Source organism: Antechinus flavipes, chromosome 4 (assembly GCF_016432865.1).
Source record: "Antechinus flavipes isolate AdamAnt ecotype Samford, QLD, Australia chromosome 4, AdamAnt_v2, whole genome shotgun sequence".
In the NCBI taxonomy this organism is placed as follows: Eukaryota; Metazoa; Chordata; class Mammalia; order Dasyuromorphia; family Dasyuridae; genus Antechinus; species Antechinus flavipes.
In genome coordinates, this window is record NC_067401.1 from 276,292,944 (window position 1) to 276,319,450 (window position 26,507).

A 26,507-nucleotide genomic window follows, 5' to 3' on the forward strand; every position below is an offset into this window, starting at 1 on the left:
TTCAGTTCATATATATTTACTTCTGGTATTAATTTCCTATCTATAGTATTTTTTAGTACAATGCAGTTTCCTTGTTTATTTCCTTTAATTAAGATACAATTTTTCTTTTGCTTTGTCTTGAGGATCATGATTGCTACACCTGCTTTTACTTTAGTTGAAGCATAATAGACTCTGCATAAGCCCCTTCTTTTGACTATGTGTATATCATTCTGTTTCAAGAGTACTTATTGTAAACAACAGATCACTGGATTCTAGCTTATAATCCATTATACTATTCTGTTGTTTTAAGACTGAATACTTCCTATTCAAAATTCATAGTTATAATTGGTAACTGTATATTTTCCTTCAATCCTATCCTTTCAATACTTTCCCTTCTCTTTTTCCCCTGCCCCTTGTGTATTTGTTTTGTCTCTAGGTAATGTCTCCCTTAACTTACCCATCTGTAATTTCCCTTCATTTTCTCTAAACCTTTTTTCACCTATTGCCATAGTGAACAAGATGTATTTCTATACCCAATTGTGAATATAAATATATATTCTCTTCATCTTCAACCAGTTCAGATGGGAGTGAGGCTCAAGATTAACCTACTTCTCCTCTTCTTTGTATAAACTCCTCCTTGAGCACTTTATGTGAGATGTTTCTAATTCTTACTTTGCTTTTTCTCTCCACTCATGCTTTTCCAAGTAAAATGTGATCTAGTGCATTTTCTAGATTATTGTGGAGAACACACAGTGCAGAGATGAGCTCAAATGCTTTGTCTTCGTCATCTTGACTTTACCTTCTTCCAAATATATGTTATGGGCTAGAACTCTGTACTTGAAAGAAGGATTCTTACAAGGTGCTAACTCAATGGAATTGATAAGACAATGGTTATCTAGTTTAGCATGGTGATTAACAGTTCTCTAGTTCAGTACATGTACTCAGTACTTAACATAGTTCTACAAGATTCACACCTATGATAATATAATTATAGTAGAGCATATAAGCTGGGACAAACTCAGCCAGACAGATTTATTTCATCTCCAACTTTTGTGGTGGCTGGAGGCTGGAGCACAAGTTCTCGGACTGAGACAGACTTCAAGACAAAGACTGTTGTGGTAGTCTTCCTGCATCCCCCGCAGAAAACAAGACAATCTGGAGGACCCCAAGAAAGCTAGCCCAGCTTCCAGGGAAGGAAACTAGACTTTGAAGGAGATAATAAAGAATTTGCACTTTATCTCTGGCTATTCTTGTGGTGATGCTGAAACGAAGACTGCTCCAAGACCTCCAGAAAACCAACCAGAACACTACAGATATATTTTAGTGGTTTATTAGTAACTAATCATAAATTCCTTAAGCCACAGATTTCACTAGCTTATATGTATATATTTTGTAATTATGTCAAATTTATAAATGCCTAATTATATCAAATTTATGAATGGTACAATATGTAGATTCTGAGGAAATAACATCAACAATTCAAAAAGAATTAGCAAAAGTGAATAGCAAGAGATTGGCATAAATTAGAATATCTATTAGTGGAATTGCTCTTAAGAGTTACATAAAGGCAAATTAATATCTTTTGGGGATGCTTCAGAAAATGCCAAAGGTTCAAAAAAATGAGATTAATAATTTCATATAATGCAATTTTAGGGATTAAAGTCTTTGCTATTGATGTAACCTGTCAACAAATATTCCATGAAAAATTAAATTGTTCATGGTGAACATTTACCTTATTTGTTGTCTTAATTCCCAAAAATGTCTGTCCAAGAGGTACTGGCCTAAAACGGCCATCAAAGTAGAAAAGTCCAATATAAGGATTGACATGCAAAAAAGTAGCAACATCAAGGTAGTTGGGTAATGTAGCAGAAAGTCCCAAAATCCTTATCATGCTCTGTGTAGATTCAACCTATATGAATGAAAAACACACATGATAAATGTGAAGCCTTATACTTAGGTGCCAGAAATCAATTTCACAAGTACAAAGATGGGGGAAAAAAAAAAGGGTTAGAGGGTAGTTCATCTCATGATATGGGAAGGTTACATGGAAGGTAATATAATTATATGGTAACAGTACAATATGGCAAACTAAGAAAGCTAATGTGATTTTTATGATATATATATATATATATATATATATATATAGTAGTAATGTATAGGATTACAAAAATTATCATATAATACAATCTACCCTGAAGAGACCCCACTGGTAAATAATATGTGTAGTTCTGAACACCCCACTTGAGAAAGGATATGGAAAAGCAGAACAGTATTTAAAAAATGGCAACCAGAATGAGAGATAGTCAAAAGAACATGCCATATAAGGATTAGTTAAGAGAATGAAGAATGTATAGCCTGGGAAGAGTAGATAGATAAAACCTGATAGTTTCCTTCGAGTATGTGAAAGAGAAATTAAGATGTTTCTGAGTCCCAAAGGGAAGAACTAGCATCAGCAGAACAAGTTGCAAATTGTCAGATTTAGGAATAATGTAGGAAAATCTTCCTATCACTCAGAGAGAATGCACTCTATATGGAGTGGAAGAAAGAGTTTGTAGGTTTTCCCTCACTAAAGACCTTTAAACAAAGGATATTTAACCAATTTATTTCAAATCAACAAATAAATTTTAAGATCCGAAAAGCTAGATGCTGAGGACGAAAAGAAAAAAGAAAAAAGAAAAAAGAAAAGAGCCTTATCCTTAAGGTCTGACATGAGAAGCAATGTACACATAGCTAAGTAAATAAAAAAGATACAAAGTTTAGTATTTATTTTTTAAAATCAAAAATAGTTACAAATCAATAATATTTAGGGAAATGCAAACTAAAGTAACTTTAAAATCCAACCTCATGCCCATCAGATTGGCAAAGTTGACAGTAAAAGGAAAATAAATACTGTAGGGGCTAGGAAAAGATAATCATATTAATGTACTGCTAGGTGGAGCTATGAACTGGTGCAGCCATTCTGAAAATCAATTTGAAAGTATGATCAAAAAGTTATTAAATTTTCCATATCTATTCATCCCACTGTTATATCTATAACCAAAGCAATCAGAAAAAAAAAAAAAAAGGAAAAGACTCACATGTGCAAAAATATATATAGCAGCTCTTTTTCTGATAGCACAAACTTGGAAACTAAAGGAAAACTATTCAACAAAGGAATAATTGTTCCAATAAAGGAACAAATTTTAAGTACATGAAGCATAAATACTATTGTACTATAAGAAATTGTGAAGAAGTCATTTTCAGAGAAACAGAATTATTTGGATAAAATGATACAGGGTAAAGTAAGTAGAAACTGAAGAACAATTTATAAAATGATAGTTTAAAGATAAACAAAGGAAGAGAAGGGGGAAAGGGAAGGGAATAAGCATTTATGTAGTACTTCCTTTGCATAAGACACTTTGCTAGGCACTTTTTACAACTAAGCACTCATTTGATCCTTACAACAACTCTAAAAGGTAGTATGTATAATAACCTATGTAATGACACAAAGAAAGAAATTTTTGCAGGGAGAACAGCAAATAAGTCATTCTGGCTAAGATTAGGTATAGAATAATATTTCACATAATATACCAAGGTAAGCTTCAAATAGATACATGACATATACATATGTACATGTATGTATATGTACACACATATTTATAAACATAGGTGGATATATACAAAACAGAGTAACTGGACAATGGATTCATTTTGTTTTGAGGGTCTGAAAAGAAAAGACTAAAAATGAAAATACTATTATATTTGGGGGCTTAAAAATGAAGTGAGAAGAACCAAGAAAATAAGTAACTAAAATTTCAAACTCTGAAAATTTTAAAAATTGTGAAAAATTCAATGATTATCAACAACTGTCTAATAATGAAGCATTATCATGTAACACATTACATAGTCTGAAAGAGAATTAATATAATCAAGGCACCAAAAAAAAAAAAAAACATTTTTGAATATAATACTGTACAGATTATGTTTTGCTATATTACATTTATTTATCATAAAGCAAGTAGCATGAAATGGTGATCCATGGTTTTCCCTGTCCGAATTATCTTCTCCCTCTAATCTATTCTCCATACACAGGGCAGTACTTTAAAATATCTGAACTACCATATAAAGTGATTTTTCCTAAAACTAGGTTTGACTGTGTTAGCCCTTACTTGATAAATTCAATTTAAAGACATATGTTATTTAAAGGTCCTCTCAGTATAGCTCCTTCATACTTTTCTAGTTTTATACTTTACTCCTCACTCTATGTACGCTACAATGCAATTATTATAACTAATTAGAGTCTCACACCTGATATGCACCTTCCATCAGTCTTTCTTTGCATTGGCTGTCCTTTTTACCTCGAATGATCTTCCCATCACTTATACCTCATAAAATGCCTGGTGCTTTCTCCTTTCAAATTATCTTTTGCTCATTCTGTGTATATCTTATATGTTTCTATTTAATGATATTATGTTTACTCTATTAGTACATAACCGCCATTAGAGCAGGAACTAGTTTTGCCTGGGGAAAGGAGGGAAGGGACCCCACTGCTTAGTACAGAGTCTGGCACATAGAAAGCAATTAACATGTATGTTTATTATTTGGTTGCTACTGTTCTTTATACTGTCTGTTATTGTACTTGAATATCTAGGCTTGAATTATTTTTTATTTATTTTAGTAGAAAGGTATTTTTAAGGCATTTATTCTCTGTGCACTATTATAATAAGCTCGCTGGGTACAAATACACAAAATAAGAGCAATACCTGCTCTCAAGGTATTAACACTCTGTAACACACTTAGGAGAATTCACCTGTAGGGAGGCAACTAAAATAATCCATCTAATAGTCTTGGTGAATCTTCTATCCACAAAGCTATGTCATATTTATTTATTTGTGGACTATGTTTAACTACTTATACTGAACATTAAATTTTTTAATGTATTGGGCACATAAGCAAATGTGAAAAGTGTCTTTCCATTTTTCCACTCCTACAGTTTTGGACTCAAGGGACTCAAGGGAGCCCAAATATAGGCTCCATATCTTTCTGCCTCCAGAGTTTATAGTTCTCCCAAGAAGAAGTAAAACAGCAAATGCTTTGATATTTATCAAAGGAAATAGCTATACCGATGTCTTAGCATCTACATGGAAGACAGACTGAAATGGGAGAAACTAGAGTAAAGTAAGAAAATTAAGATGACTTCAAGATTACAAACCTGAATGGAAGGACAGACAGGTTCTAAGTCAGTTGTCACAATATGTATAGCGAAAATGAATGATACCTTACATTACTATCCCTATAAAATTATCTTATCAATAATCAAAGGATAAAGAGCAAAATAAGTTCTTTAAAATAACCTTTATCTTAAAGAGAAAATCACTACTCAGAGATTTTAGGGAAGTAAAACAGAAAGCTTTCCCTAAAGGTAAATGTCTTAACAAATTATGGCACATTAATGTAATAAAATACAACTATATAAGAAATGACAAAACATGTAATTTCTGAGAAAGCTGAATTTTATGAAGCAATAAAATAAAAGACACTAGGAAAACAAATTATCCTATAATAATTATACTGTAAAAATGAACAATTTTTTAAAAATAACTAATTCTAATCTGTGCAATGATCAAGCATGATTTCAGATCTGTAATGATGAAGAATTCTATCAATCTCCTGACTGAGAGGTGATGGACTAATGTGAAAAATGAGATAGATAATTTTCCATAGTCGATATGGGAATTTTTTTCATTTGGCTATGTATATTTAAAAGGGTTTAGTTTTTAGTTTTCCTTTTTTTTCTCCACTGAAGTGGGAGGAATTGCAAAGTAAAAATATTTTAATAATCATTAAATAAAAAAAGAGCATAAAATAATAAACAGAATAGACTGTGAACATACTATTATTATAGCAATTGCCTGAAATCAATGTCTCAGTACAATGACCAATTCATCACCTTTTCATACTTTTTCATATTACTGTTTTTCCCATTTTCTTTTTCTTTTTCCAATGTGCAAATTTATTTGTTGTTCTAAGTGGAAATTTGTCATTTACTTATATAAATTTAACATTTATGTCTGTTTGTTGAATATATGCCACATGCCTGGTTAGGTACAGAGGGCAGCACTTTAAAATATCTTAAAGAACAAATAGATCTGAACATTGTACACAAAGCACTTAAAAGACAATTTAAGAGACAAAGAACTGAAGAATCAAAATTTAAAAGCATAAGTTCGGCAGAACTTCAGGGAATACTGATACTAGAGTAAAAAGCAATTAACAAATTTCTCAGAAGGATGTTAAGGAAAAAACCCAAGTGCTGAAGCATGGACATATAAATTCTTAGATGTAATGCAAAAACACATAAAATAATGACACAAAAAATATGACATTGGTTTTCAGGGTCCAGACGCAATGCAAAGTTTTGTAAGGAATTTTACTTAATGAGGAAGACTCATTTGGTCCTTTCTAAATTGACATAAAAATATAACAGTCTTGAAATCAGCTCAGTCCTAAAATTTTAATTAACTTCAGTTTGAGTTAACTGGCACTTTCCCCATGTGTTCTACTTTAAGTTCTTTGAAATATTGATAATGCCTAAAACAGATTTAAACTACAAATATAGAAACTTTCAAAATCCTGTGGATTCCATACTATGCTAGGAGTGTCTATATCCTGTCTGAAAATGACATTGTGCTGAACACAATACTATCATTTACTAGATAGTTATCATAAATACTAATTCATTTGAATTTTTAAAAAGACTTAAAAGTTTTATAAAAACACTAAATTCTATTTTGCCCAGAATTACATTATAAAATCAGATGGTTATCCAAGTGTCCCACTTTCCCTGTTTTCTGTAATTACACAACCTATTAAAAAAAGCCATCTTGCCATGTTTACCTCAACAAAATATAACTGTGGGGTGAAGAACTCCAGCCTCCCTGAAGGGCAGCTTTTAGATCAGCCTTTCCAATTGAAAAAACATTTATAATGCATCTTCTATGTGCAAAGCACTAGGATTCAAAGACAAAAGTGAAATGAAACACTTAAAACCTAGTCCAGCACAGAATAAAAGTTTAATAATAAGTTAGAGTGATGACTGATATTGTGTAGTGTAGAAGACTAAATAGCAAGAACAACTCCAAGGTTATGACTTTTAGTGACTGGAAAGATAATGTGATACATCCTATAGAAATGGGGGGTGAGGGAAAGAGTGAAAGGAAAAAAAAATTTTTAAGCTTCCTGAGACTGAAATACTGTGGCAGGACTAGACAAACTATGACTGTTATGATTTATTCCATAATGTCTAGTCTATGGCTATGATGCTTCCTGTTATTCATATGAGACTATGTTAAGTAGAATTTTTGTTCTTGACACTTTGTAAGTGAATTGATATTGCTTGGTAGAAAACATACTGCATAAACAAATTTATATATACCTGTTGATAGGGGAGACATCACCTGCCTATCCATTCTACCTTCTCCAAGTATTAGAATCTTTAAATATTCAAAATTTTGCTCCCCTACAAAACACATGCCTTGTTTCTTTCCCAAAATCTAGGCTATCATTCACACAAAGAATCTCAAAAGAAAGCAGTAAAACATTCTGTACCAAAATTCCTTTCTGGGAAAAGACATACATAAGCTATTCTGGCAATAATGAAGTAATGTAAAAATAAAGAGAGCTCCTTTAGAATACTTAAATCCATCCTAATTATTATTATTCATATCATGAAATTTTAATTGTTTCCTATTATTCTTTCCTTGTACCCCTGAATTGACAGTTTTAAGGGGCTCCCTGAACTTGTTTTCTTGAATTGTTCTATTTTACAGAAATGAAGGCTTCTCTTTCATAACAATGATCTTTTACAATTGAATTCTACTAAACTCACTTCCCTTGAAATAGCTACAGGAGTGGCTCTGGCCAGTCTAGCCCGAACTGATAAACTGTGCAGCTAAGACTCTTACAGATAAACAGAATATTCTCTTTCTATGGCCAAAAGTTGTCAAGCTCTCCACTTTACTCTTCCTTTTTTCTTCCCTTGCCATTCCTATTTGAGAGGATATTGTCCTCTACTACTCCCAAGAGACCTTCCCTTTTGCTGTACCCCATAAATATCCAAGATTGTTATCACAAGTTCCTTAGTATTTCTCACAAATTCTCACATGCACATATCTTTCTCTTATAATAAATCAAGTTACTACCCATGTCTTGTGAAGTTGTGACTTTTGACACAACTGGTAAAATGTTCCTTTGTCTCTAAATATTATGACTTTATAAGTAAGAGTTGAGCTGATCTATTTTCCATTTCTGTGCCTTTGCCCAAAATGTTCTCCAAACCTGGAAAAATCTCCCTTTTTTTAACTTTGATCCCTAGATAAATTATCAGGCTTAATTACTACTTGCTGATAAGAATTCCTAGCTCCCCACCAGATTCAGGCCAAGTGCAACCTTCTACAAAAGGCATTTTAGACTATCCCAAATGTTACTATATCTTCAATCTCTACCTACAATTAAACTCTGAATCAATTTGTACACAAACCCTGGCTCCATCCCCATTCAAATATAGTGATCTTTGTATCTATCTAGTAGATACTTAATATTTGCTTGTTAAAATAAATTATTTGATAGACTTTTTCTTATGCACTAAAATTCAAGATATACAAAAACACAATTTCTTTTTCCCTTTTGTGAACTTACTAGAATTCAACATTCTTTGGTATTATTATATTTTTTATAAATGCCCAATATTTCTACTATATTATACCTTTTAAATGAGCTAGGTTGAGAAACTAACAACCACTAATAATATGTTTCTGCTATTTAAGTTGCAAATAACTGACCTAAAAACAAACTTTTAAAACAAAGCCTTGAAATCTATGGATGCATGTGCAGTTTTACTATATAAACTAATGTGGATTTTGACACAGTTTTCATGAGGCTTTCTATGAGTGTCTGACAACATATTAAAAATTCTCTAGATGAATTTTAATTCAAAGATAGTTTGCAGAATACAAGAGCTTGAATATAACATTCATTTGAAAACATTTTCGAGAAAACCAGAAGCATAATCTCATGCTATTTAACAGGTCCCTTGTTTCACATGCAATTAAATCCATTTTACATAGATTAATATATTAAGCCATTGAATTTCATTTTGTTTATAATGAGAAAAGAATGAGAATAACAAATAAGTCAAAAGAGCAAAACTCGTTTTTCATATACCATAACAACATAGGAATACTTTGTAACATTTAGAAGATAAGGAACATTATTTTTTTTATCCATAAAAATTTGTCTTCTTTCCCTTCTAGCTCTTTCTCCTCCATCCCCATTAAGAAAGCAAGAAAAACACCCATTCGTTGGCAATGGAAGAAAAACAAAACCCTCTTACACATATATATATAGTTAAAATAATCTCCCAAAATATCCATGTTAAAAAAAAATCTCGATCTGCATTGAGTGTATCACCTCTCATTACCTTACTAAGATGGGTAACGTTTCATTATGAATACTCTTATGTAGTGGTCCTTGCCCATTATGTTCAGCAGAGTTATTAAGTCTTTCAAAGTAATTTGTCTTTACAAATATTGTTGCTACTAAATAATTTTCTAACCATGTTCTGTTCGATTCATTCTGTATCAGTTCATATAAGATTTCCTAGGTTGCTCTAAAACCATCCCCTCTACCATTTCTCATAGTACAATAGTATTCCCATCAAATTTATATAACATAATTTGTTCAGTCATTTCCCAAGTCACGGGAATCAATTGAGATTTCCAAATTTTTGCCAATACAAAGTAAGTTCCTATAATTATTTTTATATATATTTTATATTATTTTTTTGTCCTGTCTACATTCTTTGATCACTTTTGTGTAGTGAACTATAAGAATATGGCGGGGTCAAAGAGTATGTACACTTTTAGGGCATAATTCTAAATTACTTTTCAGAATGAATGAATCGTTCCACCAGCAGCACATTAAAGTATGTGTTTCCTGAAAGATCCTCTAGCATTTATCATTTACTTCATTTTTTTTTGGCAACTTTACCAATCTAAAAGATACAAGGAGGGACCCTGAGGTTGTTTTATTTTGCAGTTTCCTAATTGGCAATCTGGAGCATTTTTTTCATATGGCTATCAACAGCTTCTTATGGGGCTATTTATGGCTTGTACTTCTCCTGAAACATTCATATTCATATTATTTGACTATTTACAAAAAAGGAGACTGTCTCTTTTCTTATAAATTTGAACAAGGAGGGTCATTTTTTTTTTTAAAATGATATAACAAATTTCTACTTTGCCAAGTCAATATTTTGTTATATAATTTAAATTTTGCATCATCTCCCTTAGATGATGAAAAATAATTAGAAAATAATAAAAAATATACTTAGACAACAGGGGAAAGGGATTCACATTAGATGAATAGAAAATTTTTTGCATTTCATTATAATATAAGGCTATATATTAATATTTTCTTCCTTATAAAATACTACATATTAATATTTTCTTCCAATACACGAGATGCAGCCATTTGTAGCAAAGGAAGTTACCTATCAGTGTAACTGATAATAGATCCATTTAAAACAATCTAAATCATTCAATTGTCCAAATAAACTTCTGAAATGAAATAACATCCTCTTACCTGTCGTAAAGTTCGTGCAACTAGACTTTCCAATACAGGTCCTCTATCTTCATGCAACAGATGAACTTCATCAAGAATTAGGAGCTTTACAAGCTGGGAAAGGGCTACATCTCCAACACTCTTTCGTGTTACTACATCCCATTTTTCAGGTGTAGTAACAAGCATCTATAAAGAAATGGGGAAAAATTCAATTAAGGGGAAAAACAATTCACATTAACCTTAGTATTTTCAGTGAATAGCATTCTGTCACCCATAATTCAGTAATAGTGGCTACTATTAAATGAAACCTAATACCTATGAGAAATAAATTCAGTATATGTTAAAATGTCTTTATATTTTAGAGACACATACAAATGTACTATATATAGATCCTTTGAACAATATCAAATTCTAAAGGACTTAAAAACAGAAATGTATTCCTAGTCTCCATATTTATATACAAATTTAACCCTGAAAAGGTTTTTTTCCTATCTCTAGAATACCATAACACTATAGCTTTGGGGAATGTTGACATCTTAAGTAAGTCAAAATACAATTTCACTACCTGACAAAGAAATCAAAATAACTGCCATATTAAAAACATTTACTTGCTATCACATTAAGCAAAAAATTTGAAAAAAAAATCAAAGAATCCATTTGATATTCCATTAATAATCCATTAATTATACTAGTGCATGCTATAAGGAGAAAGGCTATTACTTCAGGGAGTTGGGAGTTACACTGCATATAAGCCATCCTTTAGAATTTTAGAACTGATTATTGAATAGATTATTGAAGACAAAAATAACTGTGATGATCTCCAAATTCAGTCACATAACTCTTAGTTGACAGAAATAAAATATAAAATGAAGTTTGTATTCCTTTTCTAGCTTGATAAAATCTACCATAATTTGGACTTTACTGGGTAAAGAATAAAAGCTGCTGCTATGACATTAAAATGTACAGGAAAAGAATTTTGCTGGAATGTATTGTTACAAAACAGTCTTATTCCTAAAATACATACACAGTATGCATGAACTATTTATATTGCAGAACAAAATGCATGTCAAAGAACCACTGATTAAATGCTTAACCTTCGCCACTGATAAAACTGTAAAAAGGAAGAAAGTGAAAAGTATCAAAGATACTTTTCAAAGATAAATGTCAAAGCTAAAGAATTAAGATAAAATTGATTCATAAAAACTATGATAGGCCTTAAACTTAAAAATGTATTTGCCTGCTGAATGATGCTATTTGAAATGTGATTATTACATGGAATATAATTTATTCTGTCATGGGAATATACAATATACAGTATGCATCAGTATACAATTTACTCTGCCATCGGAGTTATATCATATCCATATTTGCATTAGATCATATACTATATGAATATATCCATAATGAACCATGAAGTAAGATCACAAGGGTAATAATAAATTTCTTTAAGTAGAATGTTGTAACTCTGTTCTATTTACCACAATTGTGTAGCATTAGTGACATTTAAATAAAAACGTTTAATAAAAACTACATAATATAATGCTATATTTATTCTTTTCTCTGAAACAAATTACAACCACAAAACCACATCTTTCATCACAGAGTGATAGACAGATAAAAATCAACTTAACAAGGTAAGGATGGGGGGTGAGGGTGGTGAGGAGAAGAATGTGGGCAGAGAAGTGACAACTGTAGAAAGATTCCTGAAAAAGAATATTTCACAGAGATTTTTGAAATTAGATCCTCCATTTAGGATTAGAAAATGTAAATTAGGTCTTCCATATACTAGGAAGAAAAAATAAATAAAAAAAAATTAATACCTGTGGTGTCTTATTTTGCACATAAAAGAGGAGGGAAATAATTAAAAAATAAAAAATAAATAAAAAGTTATGAAATACTACCTAGTTGAGGCAGTAACATTTTGTGACATTCCACTGTAAAACTATTCATTCAAAAGATACTAACCTATCACAATCAGTAATATTCTATAAATAAACAATTCTATCACCAATAACTATAAGATCCAATGTCACTTGTTGTAGTAAAGACTGTTTCTAACACAGGAAAGCCAAAGTATATCACCAGATCAAAGATAGACTGATTCTTTTTATACAAACAGTTTGGTGGTGCCATGGCTTGGGGTCAGGAAAACCTGGGTTCAAATCTTATCTCAAATACTTAATAGCTATATCACTTGACCTTAGTTTGCTTCACCTATCTCGACTAAAAATGGGGATAATAACAAATACCTAACTCATAGGGTTATTGTGAAGATCAAATGAGATACCACTTGTAAAGCATTCAGCAAAGTGTCTGACATAACAGCAGATCATTAATAAAATGCTTGTTCCCTTTCCCCTTCCTGAACTAAAATGATTTTCTAAAAAAGATTTAATGTGTTCAAGAGAAATATAAATGAATAAATGATTTTTTTTAAATGTGTTAAATTCCTACTAAGTGAAAAGTATTGTATAAAGCCGTTGGGAAAGAAATACCCAAACAAGGTGGGTTCTGTATCCTAAGAACTCACATTCTAACAGACAAAATATATAGAAAATCTAGGAGAAAATCATTACATATATGGGGTCTATATTTGTAATAATATTATGTTTAAGAATAACACTAAGAGAACAACTAAACTGATATTAAAAACACAGTTTTAAAAAGTAATTTCTGGGTCATATTGGAATTAACGTGTCACACTTAATAGCTATACTTGTAGATGAGACAGGATAGTTTATATGCTTTGCAAAATCCAGGTCTACATATAAGACATACAAATTTCATTCAACCTATAAAATTAAACAATCCCAAATACTATAACTGAAAGATTAAATCTAAAATTTCATACTGGTTTATGATGCTAATGTTCCCAATCATCATGAATAGACTACCCCTTGACAAAGCAGTGTTATTTCTGATGCCAATACCTCTCTTAAACATATCCAACAATGTTCACTACATACCTGACTCTGGAGATGCTATGATTAATATAGACACATTAGTATCTCTGATCTCCTCCTTTACATTTAAAAAGTTTCCTTCCTCTGCTCTCAATTTGTCTGAATTTGTGCACAAGATATATAGCATTAAGATTTCTAAAGTACAATCTATTTATATTTAGGTCAAGCATGACAGTTTTCAATCTATAACTAATAAATAAAAATTAATTATTTAAATACAAAAAAAACCTAGTAATAGTAGTTCTTTTTAATCATCTTGTTGTTTTTATTTGTGGTAATGATAGTTAAGAGTATATATTGTTTTATTTCTTTATTTTTGCTGGGGCAACTGGGGTTAAATGACCCAGGGTCACACAACTAGGAAGTGTTAAGTGTCTGAGGCCATATTTGAACTCGGGTCCTCTTGACATTATAAAACACTAAAAGACTGACAACTTTTAAATAGATATATATAGATAGATAGATAGATGATTCTCCTTACCAATTAAACTTTTCTAGCTTCCTATCAACTTGAGTACACAGTTCAAAGGGAATTTCTGTACTGCAGTGTGGTAGAAACCAGGTTGAACTTGAGTTCAGAAAGATTTGGACTTTAATTCCATTTCAAATACTTTACTAGCTGTTATCATGTAGCATGTAACATGTAACATGTATCAGTTACTAAAGCCAAGTCTTAGTTTGCTCATTTTAAAAATGAGGATAATGCCCATCAAAATCTAATTCACAGGGATGTGATCAAATTAAATAACAAATGCAAAATGCTCTACTCCTCTATATGTTTTTTTGAATTATTAAATATTATTTATTATTCAGAATCACAGCTGAATTTGTTGAGTAGTAGTCCTTTGCAGATAGTTCATTTGAAAGAATTGCTGAATTAAATAATGTTTATTAAATAATAATGGCAAAAATAGATATTTTTGCTTTATCCTCAGACTTTAGTGGGACACCTTCTATTGTCTTTTTATTAGAGATGATAGTTCTTGGTTTTTAATTGATATTAATTAGAAAAGCCAATTTATTCCTAAGCTTTCTGATATTTTTATATTTTTTTACACTTCATTTTTAAAGACTGGGTCTCCCTATCTAACCCAGGCTAAAAGTATAGGCCCAATTATACTAAGGAATAGTACAGAAGCTTTGCTCTGCTTTGTTCCTAACTTGGGCCAAGTTATCCTTCCTATCTTTTTCCACTTTCAACTCCTTTTCACTCAAGAAATTTTTATGGAACCTTAGGTATATAGATATATCAAACAGATATAGAAATCAAACATAATAATAAACCATAATTTTGTAACACCCACATTCAGCTATGAGACCCCATATGGGGTTGTGACCCACAGTTTAAGAAGATGGGCCTTAGACTCCTTGATGTCCCCCTCTCACAAGGATTTACTATACAGATTCTGAATTTATAGATACCTAACTGGCTAAGGCCACAAAGTCTCAGAAATCCCAAGTTCAAGAGATCTGCCAGCCCCATTCTCCTTAATAGTAGTGATATCAGGCACAGAATGTTCAAGTCAAAATAAAAAATCTTTAGGCATCACTCAAATCTATATTAATTAATGTCCTGTTATCCATTCCACATCACAGAGGTTAGGAGAAGAAAGAACCCCTCTGACCTAGAAAATCCACTCCAAATTTTCAGCCCTACTTTCATACCAGAGGAGAAGTCTGAATTATTTTGGCATTAAAAGACAAAATATATGGAAATTAAGCAATACTATACATTCATTGTATGCATTTCTGAATTTCTAAACTTTTTTGTGTCATCTAGTGGCCTTTGCACATTGTTTTTGGCTTCTACAAAACTCCTCTCAAATTCCCATTTAATTCCTTATGCCAACCAACAATATACTGAAATCATGATGGGGAAAAAACTATGATGTGTTTGATGACTGTAGTTCATATTCATTTTAAATAAGTCAATCAAAAAAATTGTCATTTGTAAACGTCAAGGATTTACATGACAAACTTATAGGGATATATAAGAATGTAAAAACTATCTTCAAAAATAGTGTTTTAAATTGCTTTACAACTGTAGCCTAATTTATACCCATAGGAAATAAGGGACACAAAACAGATCATAAAATACTAAACAAATCTAATAAAGAGGAAAAAAAAACTAATAGAACATTTTTTTTTAAATCCAGCAATTCTTTCAAATGAACTATCTCTCTGCAAAGGACTACTACTCAACAAATTCAGCTGTGATTCTGAAATTTTTAGAGCTAAGTCAAAGATAATTGATCTTTTCTGAATATTTTAAAATTATAGTTGAAGAAAGGATCTCACATCATATATCATTTGCATTAACAATAAAGACTGCTTTTTATATTTTAAAATTTGATACCTTTTTGAGATACATGGAAATACAACACAATTATATAGTATTTTGTAAATTTGTGGATTTTCTTTGTCTATAACATTTTAAAGTATTTTACCATAGCAATTAAACTTTACAAATAAATGAAAAAAACAATAGCTAGCACTAGAGATGTTATAATCAAAGTATTTTATAGCTTTTTATTTAAATTATAAATTATTAATAAATCAATTATTAATAAAATGAGTCTCCTTAAAAGTATTATTTTGTTACTTACTAATAATATCATGCAATGTAATAAACTGCCATCATTCACAATGATGTAAAATATCACTTGTGTTTATCTGGGATTATTAAATATACTGGTTATATTTAATACAACTATCAGTCTGCAAACTAACATTTTTCATTTAACATTTCCTCATTGTTTCATAACTTTCTAGTTAATATTTTAGTTATTAGTGTTTGCACTAATTGAACTAACAGAATCTGTGTTAACAAATATGCAGGTCTGAATATGAATGATAATCATTAGTATGCTAGAAAATAAAATTCATTAGAAAAATAATTTTTAAAAATCAGAAAAAAAAACTTGTAAAATTGCATCAAAGATATGACATCTGCCTGAAGCATGTGACATTGCTAACTAGCCTTCCTCCTTCTTCTAATACTAAAAATCCAAATATGACAACATTTTTATCCCAAATTTCATTCAGTCGTCTTGTAGTGTCTTGTAGAGCCTACTACAAGTCAAGTATTATGCTAAGCACAGGAAAGACAAAGAAAGGCAAAAAATAATCACCGACTATAAGGAGCTCACAGTGTTGGGAAGAATGAGTGTTGGAGGAAAAGACACAAAATGCAAAAGACTTATGTATAAATAAGCTGTATAAAAGTAAAATAGGATCAACTGAGAAAAGGCCCTAGAATCAAAAGATTTGGGAAAGGCTTCCAATAGAAAATGTGATTTTAACTGGGACTCTAAAAAAGTGAAGGAGACCAGGAGGTACAGATAAGGAAGGAGAGCATTACATCTATGAAGAACAGCCACTGAAAAAGGCTCAAATCAAAGAGGAAGTGTCTTGTTCGAGAAATATTCAAAGGGAAAAGGTGTCTTATCAGGATATTGAGATTTCAAATGAATAAATACTTTTAATCTATAATTTATCAAATAAGTAAGTGGGATGTAATTGAACTGTGGAAATTCTGTCCTTTAAATTGCTTAATTAAGCTGCAGACAATACTTATGGGTTTATTCAAACCACCTTAGTATAATAAACAATAAATATTTCTGTCTTGTAGAGGGCTGAAATTTTTGAGTCGATGCACTGAGGTCAGGACAGCCTAGCGCTTGAGGCTAACTACTGATTGGCCAATACTCTATGGGCACATGCTTGGAAAATGGCGCTTCCCACTATCCTGTGCTGGCTCAATGATTGGTGTATACAGAGAATTGTAGGACAGACTAGGGGGTGGAGTAAGACTAGCAGAGTCACTTGGCCCTTGCGGAGATCCTACTTCTATCCCTTTTACTTCTACCCCTAAAGACCAAGAATAAAGACTAAGGACTTTTGCTTATCCTGACTCCAGCTGATTCTAAGGTATCCTGGGTACTAGCACGATCATCACACTTTTTAATTTATATAACAATGATTTTGATTACTGGTTCAGCCAAAGCACAATTAATTTCCCTTACATAATTTATACATTAAATCTTTAAGTTTGTATTTGAATTCATGAAATGTCAAAATCAAAACTCACAAAACTCAAATAAACAAAAAAGACTATTTAGATAAAAATTTTAGTTTTAAAGTAAGTGAAAAAGTATAATACTCAGGAAAAATAATACTGGAGTAACCATGGGAATTACAAAATATTTAGGCACCAAAAGCAGCTAAAATTAACTGGTTTTAACATTCTATAAACTAAACTAGATATATTTCACAGAATTTGAGATGTGGAAAAGCCTCAGGAGTCATGTAATTCAATCCATACAAGAAGAAAAATTCACTATAATATTTGCAAGGAGTTATTCAATGTCTGTTTCTATACCTCCAAAGAATCTATTACTACTTTAGGCAAGCCATTCCAAGTAGAAAACTTTTTCATTGTTAAGTTTAAATTTGCCTCTTATGAACTTCTATTAGGTTCCAGGTTCTGTCCTGTAGAGCAAAATAGAAAAACTTTAATTCTTTCTCTACATAAAACTATTTGACACTTGAAAATAGCAATACTTGTCCCTTACAATCCTCTCTTCTCCATACTAAACATACCTAGTTCTTTCAACTCTCTTGTCATAAATGTTAGGCTCTTCACCATGCTAACTGTGTTCCTGTATACCAGTAATTTTCAAACTTTTTGGTCTCACAACCCTTTTATCCTCTTTGTTTCAGGAAGTAACTGGTAGATTCTTTACATTTCTATTTTGCTCTCTGATTCTAGATAGTGTTCTTTTATAATTTTTTTTAAAATGTTTGGGCTTTTTTTGGGAGAGGAGGGAGGCTTAGAGGAGGTGGAAGACTTTTTAGATAATCTACTGATTCTTAAATTATTTCTCCTTGATCTTTTTTTCCAGCTCAGTTTTTTTTAATTAAATATTTCATATTTTCTTCTACTTTCTCCCCCAATCTTCTGAATTTGTTTTATTATTTTCTGATGTTCTATCTAATTCTAATTTGTAAAGAGTTATTTTCTTCGGTTGTGAATCTTTTTACAAGCTGTTAATTCTCTTGGCAAAAAAAAAAAAATTTTTTTTTGCATAGCTCTCATTTCTATTCTGAATTTTTCCTCTATTGATTTTATTTGATTTTAATTTTTTTGTGTGTGAGCTTTTAAAAAATATATTTCTTTAATTCTTTTAGGAATTCATGTTCGGCTTATAACTTCAAATTTTCCTTGCAGCCTTGCTTTCAAGTCTTTTGTCCTCTTCTGTATTTGTGTCCCGAGATTCCCTGTTGCCACAGTAACTTTAATGGCTGGGTTCTTTTTTTGTTTGCTCATTTTCTCTGTCTATTTTGGACCTTATGTTAGTGCTGGGCTCTGCTCACTTCTAGGAGTAAGGAGAGGAAGTCATAGAAGAATGTCTGCCATGAGTTTCTGTCTTGTTTAATTAAATTTAATTAACTAATTATATTGAATTAGCCTGTTAAGTTTCTAGTGCTTCCAGAGTCCAGAGGAAAGGATTGTTCCTTGCTGCTTACAATGCTTACTCCATCTAAACCAATCCTTTCCCCTAGAACTGTGACCCAAGACTGAATAATGGGCAACAATGCTGCCATTCTTGCTCCTAGTGTTGATACAGGGGTTTCCCAGGACCTCTTTCTTCCCAAGTATTCTCTTCACTATCAGTCCCCTTAACCATCTCTTGGTACTACAATAATTCCTTCCAGCAGTCATTCTTATGCCACCCCGCCATTTGGGCTCTCTCTACCCTCCAGTGTTCACAAACATCTCTTCCTAGGCTTCCCTGAGCAGGAAAAATGACTCGCTAGGAATTTTTTTTTGGGGGGGGAGGGGAAGGGAGGCAGAGAGGCGGAAGAAGGGGTGCTTTCCTGATCTGGCATACTTCCTATGATGCTGTGAAGGACCTGAGGGAAAAAAAATGTACCAGCTTGATTCTATATCTGAGTTCCACTTCCCTCTCCATTCAATGTGTTTCAGAACATTACTTTACTTGAAATATATGAAAAAAAAAAATCTGGTTCCATACTAATACACAGTGAGAAAATGGAAGGCAAATAACATTTTAGAAGTAGTATGAGTTTTGACTCATAGAGACCCTTTTTGTGATTCCCAGGGACCTGCAAACCAGACTGCAGACTACTGCTATCTGATCACTACTTTACACTTTCAAAGTTGATTTTTCCATACACATCTGCATCTTACAATCAGGCCAATTTTTTTAGCTTAAAAGTTAGCAAAATGGCCTGAGGACCAAATCATGATTTTTACACTTTAAAACACAAAAGAATTTTATTTTAAAATGTAGCCTACAAAAACAGCCTTCAGGAAGGATTTGGTCCTAAGCCGTAGTTTCCCTACTTGTCCTCTATACTGTCAAGATTTTGCTACATTATATTCCAAAGTGGTAGGTGTCCTTTTCCATTTTATGTCATCTGGAAATTTGATGAATATACCAATAATATCTCTATCAAGATCACTGCTAAAAATGTTAAATATCACAGAATCAATCAGAGATTGGTCCAGTATTACACTGGGGGTCTCTTACCAAAATGATACTGAACTTCTTTAACAATTAGTCTGCATCTGGCCAGTTCTGAAAAATATTTGATTATATCATCATCTAATTAATATCTTAACATAATCCCCATAAGAATACAATGAGATAATTTTACACCCCTTTTATCACTCCTTCTATGTTTCCTTAGTATTTATAAAAGAACTACAACATTCAATATCTTATAAATTGGCTCATATTTATCCCGTAGTTGCTATCTACTTGTATTTCTACAATCTAGAGATAAAATTATAAATTCTTTGAAGGGAAGTTTTATCTTCAATTTCTTCTAATAAATCTCTTATTATTTTAAATGAATGAAAGTATAAGATTTTGAAAATTTCTCACTATTTGGTTGGTTATGCTTGTATTAATTAAACATATATGAAACTAAGATTTTTTCAAAGCACTATATATATTTCCTTCTTCTGATGATGATTTCTACTGTCTCATACTAACAGCTTGTTCTTTTAGTATTTCAAATAATATAAGAAAAAGTAAACAATAATAAAAGCAAAACTGATCATTATAGATTACTGTTTCCTGGACACATACATTTGGAATTCAGCAATATGTTAAAGGTACAACAAAAACAAAAGGTAGAATCTATACAGAAAAAAGAAACAGTGAGAGTTTTGTAATATAATTATTATAAATTAGAAGAATTAAAAACTTTTAAAAGCACCAATATATTTAGGATTTACCTGATACATTTCAATATGTACTGCCCTTTCTCTTCATCACATTTGCACAATAAAAAAGTAGCATTCTTTTTAAAAGATTCATATTAATTTAACATACCTGTGTTCGCAAGATTTCACCTTTGGACAACTGCATGTCACCAGTCAGCTCTTTCACTGTGATGCCCAATGGTTCCAGACGCTTGCTGAAGTAATTTGTCATTTCAGCTGCCAAAGCCTTCATTGGTGCAACATATACGATCTGTATGAAAAGGACAAAAGCTTGATAAATGAGCTAAAGCCACAACATCATTTGTTTCACAGCAACCAATACAAATCACAATTTATTGTGAAATATGATTCTAGGCACTTCAAGTGAAAAATCTTAATAGTGATATATGAAAAGTAGTTATCTTTGTTGGATAAATGTGCAGCTGTTTAGAGGACAATGGATTTTGTTTATACAGCCTCATCACTTTGAAAATTGGTTCTGCTTCAAAGCTAAATATATTTTCATAGCTTTTCACATGGGTAATAAGATTTTTCAGAACACAAATAGGGACTGGTTTAATCTCAATAAAGTAAATCAAGCAGCATTGTTTCTATGTCTTCAGCAAGTACAATATCCTTGAAAACTTCTGGATTTCATAAAATATATAAAACTTTATAATGGGCTTTATTTTATAATTTCAAAAGTTGTCCTTAGGTCCATTAATTTCCTACCTTAAACTCATCCTTTCTGATAACACCTTGTTGAACATGTTGTCGAATTTCATGCAAGACTGTAAGCATAGCAATATTAGTCTTCCCAGCTCCAGTGGGTGCACAAATCAGCATGTTTTCATTTGTGTTGTAAGCTGTCTCAAAGACTATTGACTGGATCCGATTGAGTCTTTTAACTCCCTTAAAAGCCAGTTGACCAATCTGAATAAAGATATGCCCCCCCCCCAAAAAAAAAAATCAACATGTTGATTTCAAGGACAGCATTAAAGAATTAAACAAATACATTAAACTCCTTTTTGTTAAAATAACATCACTGCTTATTCAATCTATCAGCATCCTATCATATGTAAGTTCAAGTAGTATACCTTGGAAAGCCAAAAAATTGTTTGCAACTGTAAAACACTGCTAACAGATTTGTGAATTGCTTTTCACTAAATTTGAAAACTAAGCAATAACATAATCTTGATACTATCATCCTTGTATAAATTCTAAATACATTACTAGTGGACTGAAGCAATTGGAAATTTAAGAAATACACAGATTCTCTTATAAAAGTACCATTGGGCTAAAGCTGAAATGAAAAGTTCTTAAAGATATTCTTCTAAGATAATTTCTTCTTTTCTTTTTTTAGAAAAAAAGCAATCAAGTGCAGAATACACATATCTATCAGCACATGTTTATATTTAAGTTGAAGTGGTTCCATAAGTTTAGACAGCTAACAAAATTATTTGCAACTCTTACATATTTAAAATACATTGATGAACTGCCTTTTTGTGATTATATTAAATGAAATAAAAATTTTTGAAATTGGGATTTTGAAAATTTTTTAAAAATTTAGAATTCAAATAGTTTTTTTTTAAAAAAAGGAACCAAGTCCATAACATGCTAAAATAAGATGTCAGTAAAATATTCACAATAATTCATGTGAACATATTAATCATAGAGCAAATTAATGTTAAAAATATCACAGACAAAAATAATGTTGAAGATGCTCATAATAACATAATTAACATAAGTCCATAAGATTTATAAATTGTATAAATTATGTAAAAAAAGATAAGGAAAGAAAAGGCATGTTATGATAACATGAACAGAGTGGAATCCAAATTCAGCATACTATTCATTATATCATAGTGTCTCTTATTTGAACTATAAATAATAAACAATTTTTAATAATTTGAAATCATTTTATGTATAACAACTAAGGGAACTATCTTGTGTAAGTATTCTATCATCAATGGCAGATGAAGAAACTGAAGTCCAAAATGGTAAAGTGACAAAGTTACATAGTTAATAGGGGTCAAAGCTAAATGCTCTTTGAATTATATCATATGTCTCTTTGTAGATGATACTTTCCTTTCTTTTGTTTTGGCTGGCTTTTTTTTTTAAATTATGAGTCAAAACAGCTGAATATATACATATTAATAAACAAACTGAAAGATGATGTATTTTAAAAAAAAAACCAATTCCCATACCTTAAATTGATGCTTTTCTCATTAATCCATAACTGTGATAATCACGGGTAATCATTGGGCATCCCTATGTGAAAATTTTCTCGTTCTCATGAATGTGATCAAGTTATGTGCTGAATGTATTAAATATCTCTAAGACTTCAGATCAGTTTGATGTTAAAAGTAACTCTAGACAACTTTTCTCAGCTATCAACTCATTTCCCATCCTACTCAGCAATATTTTATCCTAATTATAAGAGACTAATTAAAAAGTTGGCCTTAGTCTTTCTTTTTAACCTTCAGATAGTCTTGCAAATGTTTACTTCCCCATGCCCATGTTCATGCAGGTAAAGTAAAATGAAAGGGAAACCATTGCTAGGTATCATGCTGCCTCTAAAAGCATGAAAAACTCAATTTCTATTCTCCAGATCACTTTCATATTATGTATATCTTTTCAAATTTGCAACAGACAAAATTGTGCACATTTATATAGGGTAAAATTATGCTATTTTTTTTGTTCTAATATCCCTGACCCCTAACCAAGCAGATCTGCAACTTTTTATTTATTTGTAATTTTTTTAAAGTTCTTTATTTTCAAAACAACAACAAAAAGAGTGAAAATACTATGCTGTGATTCACACTCAGTTCCCATAGTTCTCTCTCTTTGAGTACAGATGATTCTCTTAATCACAAAACTATTGGAACTGGCTTAAATCATCTTTGTTGACAGAGAGCTACATCCATCAGAACTGATCATCATACGATCTTGTTGCCATGTATAAGAAAACATGAACATTATATTCAAGAAATTCCAAATCAAAACTGTCCAAATCAGAAGCAGCTACATCCAGAGAAAGAACACTGGAAATGAATATAAACTGCTTGCATTTATGTTTTTCCTCCCGGGTTATTTATACCTTCTGAATTCAATTCTCCCTGTGCAACAAGAAAACTGTTTGGTTCTGCACACATATATTGTATCTAGGATATACTGCAACCCATTCAACATGTAAAGGACTCTTGCCATCTGGGGGAAGGGGTGGAGGGAGGGAGGGGAAAAATCGGAACAGAAATGAATGCAAGGGATAATGCTGTAAAAAATTACCCTGGCATGCGTTCTATCAATAAAAAATTATTAAAAAAAAAAAACTGTCCAAATCTATTGAATGAAAGGCCAAAGTAAAGACAGAGAGAATCCACAAATAACTTGCTTAAATAAACCCCATAAAGAAACATACCAGTAATACCATAACCAAATTCAAGCATTTCTATTAAAAAAAAAAAAAAAAATCAGATCATTTCTACAAGAAACAAGAGAAACTCTTGGAATATATGCATTTTCCATAGAGCAAATGAGATAATTTTATAACCAAGAATAATCTAAACTGCAAAACTAAACATAATCATGGGAGCAGGGAGAAGCAGATGAAAAAGACAACTTATCAAGCATTTCCAATTAAAAGAACAAAGCTGAACACGATATTTGAAGTGAAAAAAAAAAAAGTCCAGAGAAACTTAGAAATGTAAATTATCTGAGCAATGAAAAACTGAATGATATACTAGCAATATTCTAAAAGAAGAAAAGAAACTAATGTCTTTTCATAACATCAATGTTTTTAAATAGCACAGAGGAAGATCAATAAGAAAAAAAGAGAACTCATTTTGGACTAAGATCCTTTTAAGGGTTTAAGTGAGGAAAGAGGAAAATATGTGTATATATATGTGTGTGTGTGTATATGTGTGTGTGTGTGTGTGTGTATGTGTGTGTGTGTGTGTGTGAGAGAGAGAGAGAGAGTGTTATGTGTATATGAATACGACAGAATATAAAGACTACATTAGTGTAAAAAGGAAAAATAGGAAGCAACTTGCTCTTTTTCTCACAATTAAAGTGTGTGGGGAAAAGTATACAAATACTGAAGAAAAGGTGGAGGTAGGTAGTGAATCTCCTTATTTGAAAAATAGGAGAGTTGAACAAATACATATAGTTTGATACAAAAATACATCACACTGCACAGGAAAAGCAGCACAGTACATCTATGAACTGATGTAAAGCTGAGTAGAACAAAGAAAATAATTTATATAAGGGCAGCAACATAATAAAGGAAAACAACTTCGAAAGATTTTAAAACACTGGATCAATACAATGACCAATTATGTCTCTAAAAGACCTATAATGAAGTCTAGGTTTCTGTCTTCCTAATAGAAAGATGACAGAAGTGCACATAGTACATAAAAACATAAATTTTAGAACATGTTGACCATGTATGATTCATTTTGTTTGGTTATGCTTATTTTTCAGTTTTTTTTTCTTTTTCATTCTTTTAGCTTTGTATGTACATACTACTTAGTCAATTAACTAGTATTGACTTTTGAACTGACAATTCAAAACTGCTATTTAGTAAATACATTATAACTAGATTTAGCTAATACTTTTCAACTGTCAAGGCAATTTATAGACATTAACTAATTTGATCCTCTTCTGAAAAACTTTGAGATAAGTGTTACCAGGTATTTTCATCCTTATTTTTTTTTTTTTTTTTTTTTTTGGCTAAGGCAATTGGGGTTAAGTGACTTGCCCAGAGTCACACAGCTAGAAAGTGTTAAGTGTTTAAGACCACATTTGAATTCAGGTCCTCCTGACTTCAAGGCTAGTGCTCTATCCACTGTACCACCTAGTTGCCCCTACTAAACACTAGTTTATGTAGCTATGTAAACAAACTCCTCAAAGTCTTAGTCTTAGTGCAGGAGTGAAGGAAGCAGGAGAGCTACCAAGTTGCTGGTCAAAGATAGACTGTCTTATTTCCAGTCCTTCTCAGCCCTCAGCCTTAGTTCCATTACATCATTAGAGCATATTGAAGATGTGTGAACTAGAGAACCATCATCTCATCAATTCCACTGAGTTAACACCTTGTTTCAAGTATACTTCTCTGTGGTGTTCTCTTCTTTTGTATAAATATTGTCGTTCTCTGTGAGTAGGTTTCTCAAGGGAGGTTTTCGGGAGGCAGCCTTAGTTTCGGTTCCGTGTAATAATCACCCGGAATACAGCCAGGAGTTAAAATCCAGTCCTTTATTGTCTCCTTCAAAGTCTTGAGCTTCAGCTCCTAGCTCCCGAGAGTGGGCTTCTATCTCTCCCAGAGTGTTCTTTGGCCCTGAGAGGTTCTTGCTTATATGCTGTACTGAGTACACACCAATCATTATATCACTGGGAAACCATTATTGTTGCAGGATTAAATCAATGCTAAACTAGATTTAACCATTGTCTCCTCAATTCCACTTAGTACTTTGTTTCAAGTTCTGGCCCATAACTTCTCCTTGTAGGTTGAGATCAATCATACTGAACCATGCTAAATTAGATAATTATTGTCTCTTATCAACTCTAATGACTTAACACTTTGTAAGGATTCCAACATTTCTCCAGAGTTCTCCAGCCCTCTACACAATACAGAGGCAAATGAACATATACAAATCAACACTTTGACTTTATCATTAAAATTCTAAAATGGGTATGCTGTTAACTTAGGATAGCTAAATGGCACTGTGGTTATG

At 31.6% G+C, this 26,507-nt stretch overlaps 1 protein-coding gene across 1 annotated transcript in view; it reads right to left on the minus strand.

Moving 5' to 3' along the window:
• ASCC3 (activating signal cointegrator 1 complex subunit 3) overlaps window positions 1-26,507 on the minus strand; it is a 307,241-nt gene that overhangs the window by 240,411 nt on the left and 40,323 nt on the right. The window contains 4 exon segments of the mRNA XM_051997447.1: window positions 1,712-1,888; window positions 10,600-10,764; window positions 20,909-21,049; window positions 21,511-21,711. Coding sequence (XP_051853407.1) covers window positions 1,712-1,888; window positions 10,600-10,764; window positions 20,909-21,049; window positions 21,511-21,711 — 684 coding nt within the window.